The sequence below is a fragment of the Alosa alosa genome, chromosome 21 (genome assembly GCF_017589495.1).
Source record: "Alosa alosa isolate M-15738 ecotype Scorff River chromosome 21, AALO_Geno_1.1, whole genome shotgun sequence".
In the NCBI taxonomy this organism is placed as follows: domain Eukaryota; kingdom Metazoa; phylum Chordata; class Actinopteri; order Clupeiformes; family Clupeidae; genus Alosa; species Alosa alosa.
Window position 1 is genome coordinate 1,879,192 of NC_063209.1, and position 18,369 is coordinate 1,897,560.

Genomic DNA, 18,369 nt, shown 5'->3' on the forward strand with positions numbered 1-18,369 from the left:
AAGAAGAAAAAAGTTTAAACGTGAGCATGTGGAAGTCATTACCATGCCGCATGTTGGAGTGGTTAGCCCCTTTGGGCGGCTGGGGTTGCTGGATGCCTTGAGGGTGGTGATGTGTTCCCCATCGAGAAGCTCTCTACAGAGCTTGTAATGTAGAGTATGGTTCATGCATCACTGCTGCAGGGAGGGGTCAGAAGGTTATTGATATTGTTTGAGTTAAGGGGAACCTCCTGGAGAGCATAAATAGCAGGGAGCAGTGGGAGAGCCTCGCAGTCTCTCGCCCAGACAGCCCAGGCACAGGTGGTCTCTCCACTCTGCAAAGCTTCATCTGACTCTGCATCTCATCCGTGAGTGTGTGTGGCCATGAAACTTGTACAGCTATTTCTCCACTGCTTGCATTGCATTTATTTATTCTAGCATTGAAAATGTACAATTAGTTTATCATTTGCATGACGTTGATACTGCATTAAAACTGCTTATAAGGTCCTGAGGTTCTGTGAGTATGCGATTCCTTGCCTACTATTCAAACTGTAATAATAGCATCACTACAACAGGTCTGTTTGAAAAGAAAAAAACACTGTTAACATGGATATAAAAGAAAACCATAGCAAAGTTTCTTCATTAGAATTGATTTATATGATATTGTGTCAAACAAACAAAGCTTTAAGTGTGCTGGCAAAACAGAAGAAATATAAATGTATAGCACTAAGATAAATGTATACATTTGGATTACAAGATTTGATCAGCTCATGGAAGAATGGAAAGAGATGTCCAATTTAAATTTTCAATTCCAAAAATATAGCACATATAGAGTTTTATTTTTGCTGTGCCCCACATTTCTTTGAGTGTGGTTTTGCCTCTCCTGAACTAGGTTTACAGGAGAAATAATGACTGTGGTGGGCTGGAAATTAGTTCATGCAGCGCTGAATTCTTTCCCCATTACTCACATGGCACAGTATCCTTTTCACCACACTTATTGTTTAACCCTGTGCTATGTGAGGAGGTTAAGGCAGGTTTTAATTTACCACTCTTTTTCATATGTTTCCTTTATTTCACTTCTGCAGTCAACAAGTATGGAGGTTCTAATGTCCATCTGTGCAGACTGCTTGCTGGCCATCCTGATCCTGACTTTTAACACGCTGAGTGGAGTCAACTTAATGCCTGTGAGTGTGGATCCAGTTTGTACCGCGACCAGCACTGCCAAGTACAGCTTGAAGTTTACAGGCAAATGGAGCCAGACTTCTTTCCCTAAGCATTACCCCCTTTACAGGCCCCCTGCTCAGTTTTCCCCAGTCTTTGGTGAGTTGAGTGCTCTTGTTAGCTGGATTAAAAACAGCATAAATACATGTAAATACCGCTCAGTTTCAGCAGCTCTTTCTACTTTTTCTGTTTTTTACTTTGTAAATCTACAGTACACTTTAGATTGTTAAAAGTCAACTAACCAGAGAAGAGTTGGTATGATGAAGGACTAATTCATTGAGTAATGTCTAATCATTTTAAGGCCTAGGCACTGTCAGAATGAAATCTCACAAAATGACAGTTGACAACTGCATGTGTTTGTCTTTTCTTCTAGGGGTAACTCACAGTTCAGACTATCACATCTGGCAGAGTGATGACTATGCCAGCAATGGGGTGAGGGAGTTTACAGAGAAGGGAGAAGCTTGGACGCTAATAAATGAGGTGGAGGCGGCAGGAGAAAAGATCCAAAGTGTCTATGGCTTATTTTCGGCACCTGCTGTGCTTGACGGGACAGGCCAGACAATCTCTGAGTTTGAGGTCTTTGCAAGGCACTCTTTCGTAAGTGAAAATAAAAAAAAATTTGATTTTGGGTCAAATACGTATCTGAACTCTAAATTATAGATTTAACTCCTACATCTACAGCTCTTCGATATGTACTAGAAACAAAAACTAGTCCTATTCTACTTCATTTAACTACTTATTTCCAGTGCCCATGAATATTCATAAAAGAAAAGAGCTCATTGGCAGACTACTGCAGGACTCTGCTAACTATCTGCTGCTATTTACAGAAACAATGCATTAAAAACTTTATGTACAATAGTGCTCTGTACAGTCATTTTACTTAGTTTTATTTCTATTTCTTTATTTGTTTAAACTGTATTTTAATCAGTATAACTCCCATCTTTCCATCCAGTTGTCCTTCATTGTGAGGATTGTGCCAAGTCCAGACTGGTTTGTAGGTATGGACAGCTTGAACTTATGTGATGGAGAACATTGGAAAGAAAGCATAAGTATGGACCTGTACCCTTATGACGCGGGTACAGACAGTGGTTTTACCTTCTCCTCTCCAAACTTTGAAACCATTCCACAAGATAAAGTTACACAGGTATGGCACATGTGCGTAAACTCATGAATAATAACTTCTGCATAGATAATTTTGATATTATGTTCTGATACTGTAGAACATATTTATGATGACAATGAAGCATGTTAATGGAAGCTATTTGTCATGCAGATCACTTCATCTTCTCCCAGTCACCCGGCCAACTCCTTCTTTTACCCTCGATTAAAGCATCTACCACCTCTAGCTAAGGTCATCCTTACAAAGATCAAGAACACTCAGGTCTTCAGCCTGCCAATTGAGCCAACCCAATCAAACCAAATCCCAACTGGCAATGAAATAGAGGGCTCCCTGATAAGTAAGTCATTACGTATGATTTTGACAATTTTGCAGAGTGGAGACAATAAGTATATCTTTTTAAGAATTTTGTAATAACTTTCACTTAGTTTTAGTCAAATCTATAACCGTCTTAAAGTTATAGTTGGATGAGAAAGTTATTCTCCATTGAGAAATGTTTTGATAACTCGGTCCATTGTAGAAACGCTGCAAGGTTGTGTCAGCTACCGTGAAGCATATGTCTCCATAGCAACCCAGAAACAAACCAAAAACAAATAACAATGCCTGACCACATCTGACAGTTTTACAGCCATTGAGCACTCAGGAAGTTTCGGTAATGGAAGTACAAAATGATGTGAACTCCAGCCTTGTGTTTCTGTTCAAGTCTCAAGTCTCTGTTTGGTATATATCAAGGCATCGGGCACATGGACAACCATAAGCAGAAAAAAGTATTTTTAAAAACACATCAGTGACAATTTAAATGGATTTATACTTCCCTAGATCCAAATATGTTGTACAATGTATGTAAATGTTGAGGTACTATGTAAATAAGTGTTTAAACGGCAGAATCAATCCTACGACAATATGTAATTTGTGCATTTGTTAAGGTTCTTGTGGGAACATTATGTGGCCTATGTCGTTCTTCCTACCATTAGCAACTATTACGTGCAGGAATAGTATTACCACATTGTGTTGGCATTTAACATGAACTGAATCATGATGCTTTCAGATACTCCACTAGACTGTGAAGTGTCTGCGTGGTCACCCTGGGGTTTGTGCAAGGGTAAGTGTGGCGAATCTGGGGCAAGGCACCGAACGCGCTACATTCATTTACACCCTGCAAATAACGGGGCACCATGCCCCCCTCTGGAGGAAGAGAGGAAATGCACCCCAGACAACTGTGTTCCTGTGGTTTCAACACAACTGCCTCTTTCTACTCCAAAAGGAAACTAAGAGAACAAAGTAGACTTTCTAGTTTATCCAGATGTCTCTACAAAAGATTGATGCATTCAGGCTCAGTGCTGGAAGTGACCTCTTTTAAATAGACCATTCTAACAAACACACTCCCACTCTTTCCCAGAACTCAATAAGCACATTACAGCTTTGTTATGAGCCTTTTGGTTACAAATACACATTGACATTTGAAATGTTTTGGTTATAATCAATTATAGAATAACACTGAGATAAAGGAAATTCCCACAATCTTCATTGTATCTAAAGAACACAGACACACAGACCTGTTCTACTTTATATAAAAGTACTAACTGTCCATCAGTTGATCAGACAACATTACTTGCAAAATAGGTAAAACACATTGTCAAGTGAAGGTTAAGTCTGATGGAAAAAAGAGGGGCTAAAAATGTGCTGTATTTATTTTGTATTTTTGTACATTGTACTTGATAAAGTATTGTACCACTTGTAAATAAATGTTGAATAAAATTATGTCTAAGGTTCTTCATCCCACTATATGTGTAATGCAGTCTGCTTAGTTACCTAATACACGTAGCCAGAAATGGACAAACTTAAGCAGTATTGGAGAATAATACAACACTGCATTAACTTTTATAACCTCCAGAGAAATGTATTACTGAGAATGGAAGATGGAGTAAGCTTAAAAGCAAGCAGATTTCAGACAAACAATTTTCACTTGTCAAAGAAAAGACTTAATAAGTGAGCTATTTCATTTTCTTTATCGGCTCGTTCTTTTATCTGTGTGTGCCCTTGTGTGACAGATAGAATTCATAGTAACCTACAGGAAAGCAGGTGGAAAGTTCTCACCAAAGTTAAATACATACGTTACATAGAGAGGCATTAGCAGTCTGAAATTTGAGAGTTGACCATTTAACACAATCCTTTGAAATGAAAATCTTGACTGTAATTATATTTGAGGTCTGTTTTTTGTCATGGTCCATTGCTATGTACTTTGATTTGGGTGAACAAGAGGAGAAGTGCATCATTGAGGAAATCCCAGAGGACACACTGGTAACAGGTAGGAATAATTGAAATTAAAGTTGAATATATTCCAAAGATAACCAATTTCTGCTTGTGCTGTATATCATTGTCTAAGTAAAACTATCTGGTAAATATTGAACCATGTAATTGTCTCACAACTCTAGTGTTGTGTCTGCAACGAAACAGTGGAAGGAAATCTGAGGGAACTAAAAAGAGGATAGGACAGAACACCAATATTTAACATAAATAAATCAAATGTTATTTAATAAACATACACAATTAGGGTGCAATAGTACACTTAGGCCTAAAGCATTCATCTCTAGACCTATTGTGTTACCATTCAGTCTTGATTTATGATTTGGTCATTTTAGTTCCTTTTAAACTGAACATTAATGTGGCATTCGTCACAAAACCACCACAAACACGGCTGGAACTGATAAAAGCTGCATAGCATGCTAGCTGGCGAGTTTGGTAATAATTGGCAATGACCGGCTAGAAAAGCTTTTCTAACATTTTCAAGGGTTAATCCATTTTGGACACTGGAAATAATGCATAACCTGGGCAGCTAGTGGGAATACCAGGTGTATTTATCTACCCTTCACATGGCCATAAACCACCAAAAATGTATTTGAGGGTGATACCTTAACATGTTGCCTACAGGTCTACCATATGTACTATATAAAAAGTGGCAAATAGTAGCATAGAGCTGATTGAACATGTGAATCACGTGATATGCATATCTCATGCTTGCCATATAGTTTTAACAATGTAACTATCAGTGATATTCTTAGTTTGATTTTTTCAGGCTACTTTCTGTTAGAACACTGGGATGCAAACAAGCCAGCCAATACTCCTCATCTTGGCATGACAGTCAAAATCCGAGACCCAAATCATGAGGTACAAGGATAGCCTCGCTTTCGTCACTATTTCTCTTACAAATGTTTACAGTACAAGGCAGGCTGGATACCCAAGTAACACAGCCATAACTTGTGTGTTTTCTGAACAGATACTGATGCTGAAACGGTATGGCAAATATGGAAAATTTACCTTCACATCACATGCTTCGGGGCAGCATTTTCTATGTATGCAGTCAAACTCGACTAGGTTCTCTGTCTTTGCAGGAGAAAGGCTGGTATGCTAAAGTCCACTGAATTAGCTGAATCTGTGTTACAGTTTTTCTCAGTCGCTTTAGTGCATTTTTTAATCATAATGAGCATTTGCACAACAGTTATTACATTTACTCAAAACAATTAGTGTAAACTGCACAGCATGGTGGATAACCTGCAAAAGCGCATATCTTGCTAAACATGCTTTGTTTATGCCCCAAAAGCAAATATTTATGCCAACCAATCGGTCAGTGCAATCAAAATGATGCCATTGTTTATGTTAACATAGTCAAACTGTTTAGTCTTTTTGTCAATATGACAGTTTACTCTGTAAGTATTTTCTAATGAACAATGCCCAAGGCAGCACTATTTTCTATTTCTATCAAAACTACAAAGTTACATATTATTGTGTGTAGGGGGTTGATTGCAAGACAGTTGATGTGTATTTAGAGTTTTTACTATTGACAGACATTATGACGGTATAAAGAAAACAAAGCATTTTAATGACAAAGCAATGAAATAAGGACAATTAGTTTTACGGGGGAAGACTATTCAGCAGTGAACCAGTATAGGGCATTTTGACCAACATGACATTAGCCATTGGAAATGAAAAAAAACACCAGACATTGGTACAAAGTCAGTTGCATGGATGTACGAAAGCATTGCTATTTGTTCAAAATGGGGAGAAACTGCTTCAATGATGTGCACAAGTGATAAGATGATATGGAGTACTGAGAAAAAATGTAATGTCATAACATGATGTCAAGATGTCACCGTTTCATTAATTAAATGAAAACCATGTTTTTCCATTTGTACCATGAAATTCAGAGAGTCCATTTAGATGTACAAATGGGAGAACACTCCATCGATCCCAGTGCTGTCAAAGCCAAAGACACGGTCAAAACAATGGAGTACAGTCTACAGCACCTTATTGACCAAATGAATTACATTGCTCGTCAACAAGATTATCAAAGGGTAAGACTAACTATTTGTACAAAAGTCAGAGTCAACAAAACATCACCGATGTCACCATAAAGCAAAAGGAATATGGTGATCCTATGATGCAGCAAAAATCTAGGATGGAGTAGGCCATTTTGTTGAGTTTGACACTTTTATCATAGTTACACATGCACACTGGTCCTCAATGATATTTTTTTACAGTTTTTTAGTTAGTTAATCTATTATCTGCAATTTTTTTCCATGTCAAATTGTTCCACTTTATTTGTAGTGTACAGTATGTTACCTTGTTTGAAAGGGATAATTTTTATTTTTATGATATATTATTATATATTATTATCGTATTATTTTATGATATATGATTTTTTAATGTATGCTCCACAATTTTTAACACCCCTGTTCAAGATGAGTAAAACCGGTTATAAGAAAGGCCGCCCTTTTCACTTTTTTCCATTATGATATTAAGCTACAGCAATGCATCAAAAAGTGAATTTCTTATAACCCTTTTCACTCATCTTTACCCAGGGAGCTAACAATTGTTGAGGGCACCATATTGCTATATGACTGTTATTTGAAAACGTAATTGACATATTTCCATAAACCTGCCCACTTTTCAGCAACAAGATGAGACTTCATAAATCTTATTTTCACAGTTAAAAGTTTTGTTAAAAAGACAACTCTTGGGCAGCCGTGGCCTACTTTGGTTAGTACTTCAGACCTGTAACCGGAGGGTTGCCGGTTCGAACCCCGACCAGTAGGCACGGCTGAAGTGCCCTTGAGCAAGGCACCTAACCCCTCACTGCTCCCCGAGCGCCGCTGTTGATGCAGGCAGCTCACTGCGCCGGGATTAGTGTGTGCTTCACCTCACTGTGTGTACACTGTGTGCTGTGTGTGTTTCACTAATTCACGGATTGGGATAAATGCAGAGACCAAACGGGATCAAAAGAGTATATATACACTTATATATATATATATATATATATATATATATATATATATATATATACTTGGAGGTCCTCTAGAGAGGTCAGAAGAGTGGAGAGGGGTGTAGAGAGGTCAGAAGGGTTAAGAGAGGTCAGAAGAGTGGAGAGGGGTGTAGAGAAGTCAGAAGAGTGGGGAAGGGTGTAGAGAGGTCAGAAGGGTTAAGAGAGGTCAGAAGAGTGGAGAGGGGTGTAGAGAAGTCAGAAGAGTGGGGAGGGGTGTAGAGAGGTCAGACGAGTGGAGAGGGGTGGAGAGGTTTGAATACCATGTGAATTTTAGTTTATTGTGGTCTTGGGTACCCTCTAGTGGAAGATGCTGAGAGTTTTGCTGAAAAGTAAGAGGGCAAATCATGCAGTAATTTCACTTAATCTTTAAGATCTCTAATCTTAATTTGTGTACAAAAATATATATTTTGCCTTTTTCTTTGTATGTGCAATGGTGACTATTATGCACTGTATCTTGAGTAAAAGTTGCAGTTCATGATTCTGATCACACACTTTCAGAATTCCTCCTCACGGCCCTCTAGCTGTCTGTTCAGAGTATGCACATAACCACTTGTTTTTTGCTTGGTGTTGTTTTGGTTGTTATTCTGTAAATGGGAAACAAACATAGAGGCAACAATCCAAGCCAATCTACATTGTGTATCAGGAGTATGGAAGAGAGGGATATAATTGCACTGGCTGCTGAACATTTTCACAAAACGGAATTGCTGACCACATCTTATGCATTTAAAGGAACACACCACTATTTCATGAAATTTGCCTATTCACTGTCTCCCCTAGAGTTAGATAAGTGAGCAAAAGCATTTTAGTCTCAGTGCATGCATTGTCTTAGTCTGGCAGCCCCACCGCTAGGTTAGCTTAGCATAGTGAGTGGAATTCAATTAATCCAGATAACATGTTGTGTCGTAAAAGTGAGCAAAAACACGAGTTCACAAATTCACGACAATTACAAATTGGCAATGCAGATTAAGATGAGGCTATTTAGGCAGATATTGACTTGGGACTATATTGGGGCTAAGTACAACTACCAAAATTGGATTCCATTCAATATGCTAAGCGGTGGGGCTGCCAGACTGAAACAATGCATGCACTGAGACAAAAGGCTTTCACCCACTTATGTTACTCTAGGGAAGATGGTGAGTAACCCAATTTCATAAAATGTTGCCATGTTACTTCAAGTATACAAATTACTCCTCCTTTGGAGAAATCAAGACGCTACACCAAAAATGAAAACAAAAAAATGGTAAACCCTTAAAGGAAAAGTTCGGTGTAATATTGACCTAAAGTGTGTTAAAACAAGAGTGTGAACTTTTGTCTCATAGCTCATCTCGGCTTGTCCCCTGCACTCCGAAATCTGGCACTAGTTAGTCGATGCTACCAACAGGTTTTCAAAGGGGGTGCCTCAGGCATTACACCATTTACTAGGCTCAAAGTAGCTCCACACTTCATTGGTAGACTTCCGAGGGCCCTGACATTTAAAGTGAGACATTGAGAACTTTGAAAAAGCACTGGTAGTTTATTTACAAGACAATTTATACAGACAGTACCTTCAGGAAGTTTACCGTTCGCCGCCATCTTGAATTTAGTCACGATAAGTCAAGCGACAAGTACGAATGAACACATGATAAGGGATCAGATTCCAAAAATAATTAATTGTCATGTAGTCAATACATATTTTAAGCAGCAACTGGAATCCATGCATTTCCACAGAATTATATTTGGAATCTGATCCCTTATCATACCTGTTCATTAGTACTCATCGCATGACTTATCGTGACTAAATTCAAGATGGCGGTGAACGGTAAACTTCCTGAAGGTACCAGAGAATGTCTAATAAGGGGAGAACTGCCACTCTCGGAAAACTTCCACATGAGGGCGCTCGTCCACGAGTGCAGAATGCATGGAGGTCTATGGAGCTGTACCCCTCAAAATCCACTTTTCTCGGGATATAATTTTTTGCCAAGTAATTTGAATATTGTATTCGAAAGGAGAGGCAAACAAAATACACTTGGTTGAGTATTATATTTTTTAAAGTCACTTAATTGTTCTAAAAAGCCTTTCAAACGTGTCAATGACGTCATTCATTAGCACAATGCTAGCGTGTTATGGGCAACAACGACCCAACCTGTAAGAAATCAAAAGGACATAAGCACTTGTTCTTTTTTTTGGGGGGCTTTTATGCCTTTAATGCGACAGGATAGTGGAGAGTGACAGGAAGTAAGTGGGAGAGAGAGTCGGGGTGGGATCCAGAAAGGACCACTGGGCGGGAATCAAACCCGGGTCACCGGTGTACGGTGCAGGTGCCCCGGCCAGTTGCGCCACGGCTGGGGCCAGCACTCGTTCTTTCAACTTTTGACCTATAACCCATGTTGAAGTTACACAAACTACAATCAAATCTGAGATTTGTCAACGACATTCAGGTGAAAGAGACAAATTTAGCCGTCTAGCTCCATTGACTCCCATTCATTTAGCACTCATGGCGATCGCCCCCAGTGGAACTTTGGTGGAACTGCAACCTAAATTCGGTACAATGGGACTTAATACAGAGTGGCCAGGCTCTCCGTATACAGGCTCTGAAGGTACTGTCTGTATGAATCGTCTTGTAAATAAACTACCAGTGCTCTTTCAAAGTTCTCAATGTCTCGTTTTAAATGTCAGGGCCCTCGGAAGTCTACCAATGAAGTGTGGAGCTACTTTGAGCCTCGTGAATGGTGTAAAACAGTGATTTATTTGCATGACTAGGCCAATGCCCGAGGCACCCCCTTTGAAAACCTGTTGGTAGCAACGACTAACTAGTGCCAGATTTCGGAGTGCAGAGGACAAGCCGAGATGATTTATGAGACAAAAGTTCACACTCGGTATCATGTTTCAACACACTTTAGGTCAATATCACACCGAACTTCTCCTTTAAAAGCTGAAATGGCATTTGTTTTTGTATATACAGTTCTTAAATCAAGAACTTTAGCAGTCCCTATTGAACTTTTTTAATTTGTCACATTGTGTCTCTTTCAAATGACCAGGAACGAGAAGAAACCTTTCGAGAGATCAGTGAGCAGACAAACTGGAGCGTTTTATGGTGGGCCATTATTCAGACAGCAATACTACTTTCTGTTGGATTCTGGCAGATCAAGAGGCTGAAGGACTTTCTTATAGAAAAGAAACTGGTTTGACGTTATGCTGGCAGTTCTTGTTGTGGTAGTTGTTGGTGGTATGTTTTGAACAAAATCGTGTTGGCATCAACACACCAAAATGGGAACAGCATTAAACTATGATTATAGACTGTAGGATATGTATGGTGACTGAATAAACCTGCCAATAGTTAATCAAGAGTCTGTAGGCAATTCTAAATTATCTGACAAGGAAAGTGACAAAATAAATTAAATAATTACTTATACCCTTGACCATTAAAGTGCACATGGATCTTTCTAGCTGCAATAAAATACTAAATTAAACTAAGACTGTGTTTTATTATTTCATGCAGATATAAAAATGAATGAATCCACATACATTTCCTCAAATAAAATGCTATCTACAACCGCTGCTGCCCATTCTGTGCATCTCATGTCACTATTGTTCTCTTTTTTTGTTCTGCAAGTTTGACTATTGGAAGGTAGCCTATTGTAATACTGTCACATACTGTAATACTGTCACATACTGTAGATAAAAGAAATAATGTCAAATACACCAACTACAATATAGAGGGAGAGCAGCTTCACAGAAGAGAACTTCTGACGGCAAATTTGAGGAAAAGTTGGTAAACCACCCTTCTTACCTAATTTGAGGGTGATGATTCTGAATATTTTGAGTTCTAAGCTGCATAATCAGCATTTTAACATAAAATAGTGATTATTTGTGCTTATTTTTCCCTAAATTGGGTTGATTTCAAAAGTAATCACTAAAACCAAATAAACGTGTTCTCTAAATACATGTTTGAGCAATAAAGAAGCCATACTATAGTTTATTAACGTATTTAATGGGAACATGATTACAGTTAACATGTAATAAACTCGGAAATTCTAATCAAAACACAACCATATTTTTATTGCTAACATAGTGAGTCACTCGTGGTGTTTAATGCATTTCATCACAATAACAAATTGCACAGATAACCGTCAACTCAGAATATATCCTACAGTACATATGAACTTAGATAGCGGGAATAAGCCTAATGCAGAACTGCATCTACCGTCAGCAACAACCGAAAAGTAAAAAACATTTTACTTCTAGTAACACTGGATTTGGTATGTGTGCTTGCCTCCATACTAGAGCTTGATAATGTGCTCTTCTAATATGCCATTGAGCAGCACTTGTTGGTGGTAGAGCCTCTGATCCTCGACATCTAGAAAACAGAGTGGCTCTGTCATAGTGTTGTCACAATACCAAAATTATGACTTCGATACAATACCTGCCATAAATATCTTGATACTCGATACTGAAACGATATCCTAATCCTAAAATATCTGGAAAAGAAAAGACGCAGGCCTCCTCCAAGTGTATTGAGTCATTTGTGTTGAATTTGGTGCACTTTTGGTCAATTCTGGGTTTTAAACTTCTAAACTTCCTACATAATTATTATTTTTGTAGTCAGTAAAATAGTAGTTTGTATGTGATTAAGTCCTTTATTGTTTGTTATAGCTCATTTATATTGTGTGATGTTTTGGCAATAAATTACCTTTAAATAGCCAAAGTAGGCTAGATCAAGGTCAGTGTTCAATTTACTGCATGCAAATCACTTAATGCTATGCAGAAGAGCCTAATCTTTAGGCCATCTGATGTAGGATACCCTAGGCCTTCCTGTGTTTTTGGGATATCTTTGACAGTTGCAAAGGGAAAAAAGTGAAGATAGTCTTCTTTGCTCCCAGTGTAATTTAATAAGTACGTTTCAACCACTCTTTGGGTCTTAATCAGATAGGCCTACACCATTATTACATTACATTACATTTAATTTGGCTGATACATTTTTAACCAAAGCGACTAACAACATGGTAACAGTTAAGTTTTAAAGCAATTTCTTTCAACAATTTTAGGACAATTTAAAAACGGTATAGAGTACAGTAAGAATAAGTGAGTGAGTGAGTGAGTGCTGTTTTTAAACAGTTGAGTGTCAGTTCAAGATGGGTGGTAAGTGCTAGGATCAGCAAGACTTGTTGTAAGTGGTGCTATGAGAGGAGATGTTCTCTAAAGAGTTGTGTCTTCAGGAGTTTTTTGAAAATGGAGAGGGATGACCCTGCCCTTGTAGGAACTGGCAGTGTGTTCCACCAACGAGGAACAACAGATGAGAAAAGTTTGGATTGGCCTGAGCGTATCTGTTGCTATCTGTGTGCATTCCTACATTAGGTCTATTTCTTTGATAGTCAACATCATTTGCTACCACATAACAAATACCAAATAACAATACAAAAGTTTCTTACAAACTTTCCTGCATACTTCTTAAATGTGCTGCAGTCAGATGGGTGTCCTAAAGACATAACTAGATCTTGAGCATCTATTACCAGTGTTGAATGAGCAGTTTTTGCAGTGATCACTACTGGACATTCCACATTGCTAGACAGCACTTGAGTGAGGATAGACTTATTTCCACTTCACAAATAACCATCGCTATCTGCAATAGCTACAGTACAGGGACATTAATAAAAAAAAAAATACAGTGTAAATCCTCTGAAAAGACTGACAACTGTTCATAATAGTTAGTGACAAAGTACTTTCTACAGAAAAATGAGCACCTACTATTCTATAAATGTATTATCAAGGAATCTATTTTGCTTCTAAACGTCATACTGAATTTTAGCTATTATTTCAATTTATGTTTTAATTTTAGCTTATTTTCATTTGCTACTTGAGGGTCATTGGGGTAATTCCTGTCCTGTCCTACAACATATCTGATACATAGAGTATATTAATGCCTTATTTTTTGCCATTCCTATAATATCTGATGGCAAAACCAAAAAGTATGTGAATTATGCTAATTAGCAAGCTTAAAACTCAAAATTGAGCTTGGTAAACAAAATATTTGAATTCAGCACCCTCAAATTGTGTGAAATAGCCCCTTTAACGACTTTTCCTCAAATTTGCCAACAGGACTTTTTCTGAATGTTTGTTAGCTATCTGGTCTCCCTCTAATAGAGGAATACAGCATAGCCCTTCTCTTCAAATACATAATTATAGCCATTACAGTTTTTTTTCTTCATGATTTATTTTTAAGGTTTTTTAGCCTTTCAGCCTATCATTCAATTGACAACACAATGTTTTATGGCATTTGTTTACTGATGTCTTTTTCAAGCTGCCAGCCTCCCTTTGGGTAACCCTGTTTCACATCACAATGCTATGAATTATAGGGTAATTCCCTTGAGTAAAGTATAAATGCAGACTTAGGGGAAGGGCAAAGAAAGCGTGTGAGCTAGTGTTCATTTCGTCAGACGAGACGAGAGGAAATATGTTCGTCAATTACCTTTTTTTTCATGACTAAGACGAGACGATGACGAGACTGCACTAATGTCCTGAAACACTGACTAAGACTATCTTAAGATGCATTATTGTTGACGAAGAAAGATGAGACTAAAATGTTTTGCATGAAATAAAACTAAGCTAAAATCTCTCTTCATTTTCGTCTACAAAATGAGAAGACCGAATATCTAGCTGTTACGTTTTCAAAAAAAACGAATGAGTTCATGCGCAGCAGCTTTCCTGTAGGCTAGTCTACTGCTGTTGCTGCAACCCTGTGGCTGCAACACCAAACTACATGGAACAAGAACGCGGGAGATTTCTGCCAGAGTTAGCAAGCTAACTACCTAAGCTTTATGCCACAATGCTACATACCCAGAAGTTGAATTTTCTCTCATACAAATTAACATCCCCCAGAATGTCCATACGAAAATGTTCAGCAAGTAATGTCAACTATTTAACCCTTTAGGCGCCAGAGGTTATTTTTCGAAACGTTCGATCTTCATTTCAAAAGGCTATATCTTAAAAGTGATAAGAGATAGAGACTTTCTGTAAATTAGAGAAATATTAAGGATGACCCAAAGTTTATGTAGAGATTAAATGTTTATATATAATTTGCATATTATGACGTCATATGGTGGCGGCCATCTTGGATTATAGAATTTTCATGAAAAGTTGCATGTTTGAATGATAAAATGCACCACTTCTTTTCCCCCAAAATGTCCCTCACCTTCTGTATGCTATATTGCACAATACTGAATGCTCAGGTAAATAGTAAGTAGTAAACAAACTGTATAAATCATTACTAATAAATGGCAGAAACAAACCAAATGCATGTAGCGGTAGGCTGGCCTTTTGCTGTAGAGATTTTCCATTTACTACATACAGTAGGCACTCTGATTCCATGTATGGGGCACATATATATTATTCAGATGACACACAAACACAAGTAGACAAGACCTGTTTAGTTCAAAAGCTCACTTGCCACAGCAAGGCACAGATCAGGAGTGAGATGACGAGACAAGACAAGAGACAATGTTAGTATTTGTTTTCTTTTTTGTTGTTTTTTGTTGATGTTTTTGTTGTTTTTTCTTAGCTGACAAAGACACACACATCACAAGGACATGAACACACAAAAAAAAACACATGTCCTAAATGGTCAGGGAAATAGATAATCTACAGTGTAAATCATTACTAATAAATGGCTGACAATTTTTTTTTATGTCGCAGGCCTTTTGCTGTAGAGATAATGACTATCCATATCCATATCCTATCCATACAGGGCCGGCATTCCCATCATCTTGTGATAGACTATGCATGGCCTAATGGCTCTCCTGCCCCGTGTCACCACCTCTGCTCCTGTTGCGAGCAGCATGGCCAGATCTGCCTAGCGCTCGCGTCAGTGGGAGAGAATTTGCGAGCTTTCGGACTAGGCCTACTGTCATTCTCATTGCGACTCCCCACACTGCCTCTACGTTCCCCCCTAACTGTCCTATGAGCACTTCGACCTCGTCTAACATACCCAGTGGCATTAGACAAAGGCTCCACCACGTTACTGTCGCCGCGATTGCGGAGAGGCACAGTACGGAGGCACGGAGACAGAAGCTAGCGCTATGGACATTAGGCTACCTCCAGCCTCGTTCGCCACACCACTAACACCCTGCTAACTTCCCGATGAACACTCCGAACCCGTGAAACATTATTCCCACCAGTGACATTGGGCAAACGATTCAACGTTTGTGCTTGGTGTAAGCTAAACTATGGAGTAAACTCTCACTTTGTCCAGCTGCATCATTGCAAGGCAGGGACGCATCTGAAGCCTCACTAAACGAATCACCGTCATTTTCTGAAGGCAGATATTCCCCTTCAGAATCAGGGTCCGCGAATAGAAGACCCAACACTTCATTTCAGGTAAACTTTTTTGATGCCATTAGACGATAATCTAATGCAAATACTTGCTGACGTTGACAATATCGCTCTGACAAAGTGGCTCACACGCACACTAGCTCTGGTATTTCACGCACTGATTCAATGCGCTGTAGCTAGAAAGTTTTGTTTAAAGGATGCCGTTTTTTCGACTCAGGGATGACGTATGACATGTCTGCCATCTAGTGGAGTGGAGGTCGAACGAAATATGACACCCTATTTGACTAAATCGGCCGTTTTATTCAGTACCGCATCTTGTCGAGTAAACTCGACCGTGGCGCCTAGAGGGTTAACTAGTTACACTGATGATGCAAAGTTGGCTAGCAAGTAAGCTAATATGGAAAGTTCGCTAGCAAGTTAGCTTAGATGGAGAGTTTGGGGAATGTGTTGCGTTTGGGCGCATATCACCATCTAGCGTGGCGGAGTAAAACATTAATACCTGGGACAGTGTTTCTCAAACTTCTTTAGACTAAGGACCACTTACCTAACCAATAAAAAAGAAACGCATCACCTAGCTAAAAAAAATAAAAAAGATTAGACCTACTTCAACAGTAGGCTATATTAGCCTACACAATAGGCCTACTCACTGAACCACCTCGCTTATTGTCTTTGCTTATTGTGTCAGAGGATTCATATGATTTAAACTGGCATATCTTACATAGACAGTGTTGCAGAACTGTTTGGATTTACATACAAGTTGGTCCAATATTGCAGACAACTCATCTATATTATATTTTACCACGTCCACGTCTGCTCGCGGACCACTTGGGATAGCTTACAGACCACACTTTGAGAAACACTGGTCTACGAGGATCATGACAGTGGTCCAGTCAAATCTTTTACTGTCTATGGTCAAATCCCAGCCGAGCTATAACTGTAGCTTGACTTACCTGTGCATGTAAACATACTGACTGACAAAAAATCAGAATGAGTAATTATAACAGACGAGTAGCCCTGTGGACACACAATATTGTTGGAAAAATGAGATGTGTGAAACACTATTTGACTGAAATGGTAATCAGAAATAATTTGTTATTAAAAAAAGACTAAAATGTTTTGACTAAAACTGACTAAGACTAAGATGCCTTTAGTTTTCTTTTGACTAAAACTAGACTAAAATGACGAGACTTTAGTCGACTAAAACTTGACTAACAAAAATGATATTTGAATGACTAAATATGACAAAGACTAAAAAGGACATTTCGTCACAAGACTAAGACTAAATTAAAAATAGGTGACAAAATTAACACTAGAAGATGGTCGAATATTACTGATGATATTTAATTGTTATTTAAGAACATGCAGTGCGCGTAGGGCATCAAAAACATCTTGCTCGTAAAAAAAATCATCATACCGCATATTGTGGCGGGTCTTATTTAGCCTACTTACTGTAGGCTGCGCAAACCATTTATTTTGGGCAAGCCTGCATTCGAGGCAGGCCTTTATTTAATAAGGCTTCTGTTGAAGAATTTTATATAAAGCCTGCGCTAACAGTAATCCTCCTGCCCCCGCTACCACAGCTGTGTGAGCGCGTCCCTGGATAGTGTGGCATGCTCACGCGTTATGTCTCCTTCTTGCAAACTTGACTAGGCCTATAGCGCAACCATTTACGTCTTCATAAAATAACAACTTGCCATTTATGCCTTCATAGCTTTGGGTTCTTCCACTGGAAATGACTCTTCTACATTTGCTGCCTGCTGCATCCGTTCTGTTTTTATTGTTTAGAAAACGTTTGAGATTCTTGCGTGCGTACATTCTCTATTCTCTCCAAAATGTGCCCTGCTATAGGCTGGCCAAGTGCGTAATTCTGCGGCATAAAGCAGATGTATTTGTTTATTGTACAGAAAAATAAAAATAACTTGTCAAGCAGTCAATTGACTACATTGCAGTCAAGAAGTAGGCTAAATTAATTTACGAAACCAAAACGTGGGTCATAGTTGTCTAAGCCTCTATTGCGCAGCCTGTTGAAAACGTCGCTAGATAGTATTAAATCGCCAACAACATTGTTTTCTGCAGAAGCCTACAGTACCCTAGGCTACAGATTAGTTCTGAACAGTTATTTCTCTACTGGCTCAATTATCAAAAAGGTGATTTCTCTTAATTCTCTTCGCAAATTAAGCAGGTAATTCCGTAGAGAGACGTGAGAATAAATTAGCGTAAAATTAGCGTGAGAATAAATTACGATTGACAACGTTGTGATAAGTAGGCTATAACACTAGTTTTGCAAAGTTAAAGGAGAATTCCGGTGTGAAATTGACCTAAAGTGTGTTGAAACATGATGCCGAGTGTGAACGTATGTCTCATAGCCCATCTCGGCTTGTCCCCTGCACTCCAAAATCTGGCGCTAGTTAGCCGATGCTACCAACAGCTT

At 38.6% G+C, this 18,369-nt stretch overlaps 2 protein-coding genes across 3 annotated transcripts; both read left to right on the forward strand.

Moving 5' to 3' along the window:
- The first annotated feature begins 263 nt into the window (after positions 1 to 263).
- spon2b (spondin 2b, extracellular matrix protein) lies at positions 264 to 4,075 on the forward strand. Of its 2 annotated transcripts, none has more exons than XM_048231700.1 (6): positions 264 to 344; positions 1,062 to 1,296; positions 1,571 to 1,794; positions 2,150 to 2,341; positions 2,471 to 2,654; positions 3,363 to 4,075. In XM_048231700.1, the coding sequence occupies exons 2-6, from the start codon at positions 1,071 to 1,073 to the stop codon at positions 3,584 to 3,586; spliced, it is 1,050 nt and encodes a 349-aa protein (XP_048087657.1). In that variant the 5' UTR covers positions 264 to 344; positions 1,062 to 1,070; the 3' UTR covers positions 3,587 to 4,075. The 2 variants fall into 2 exon arrangements, with proteins under 2 accessions (XP_048087657.1, XP_048087658.1); XM_048231701.1 differs by having other exon boundaries at positions 276 to 350.
- Positions 4,076 to 4,407: 332 nt separating this feature from the next.
- On the forward strand, positions 4,408 to 11,047 carry si:ch211-255i20.3 (transmembrane emp24 domain-containing protein 11). The gene is made up of 5 exons (XM_048231895.1): positions 4,408 to 4,622; positions 5,391 to 5,482; positions 5,592 to 5,717; positions 6,520 to 6,666; positions 10,652 to 11,047. The coding sequence occupies exons 1-5, from the start codon at positions 4,493 to 4,495 to the stop codon at positions 10,799 to 10,801; spliced, it is 645 nt and encodes a 214-aa protein (XP_048087852.1). The 5' UTR covers positions 4,408 to 4,492; the 3' UTR covers positions 10,802 to 11,047.
- The last annotated feature ends 7,322 nt before the right edge of the window (positions 11,048 to 18,369 follow it).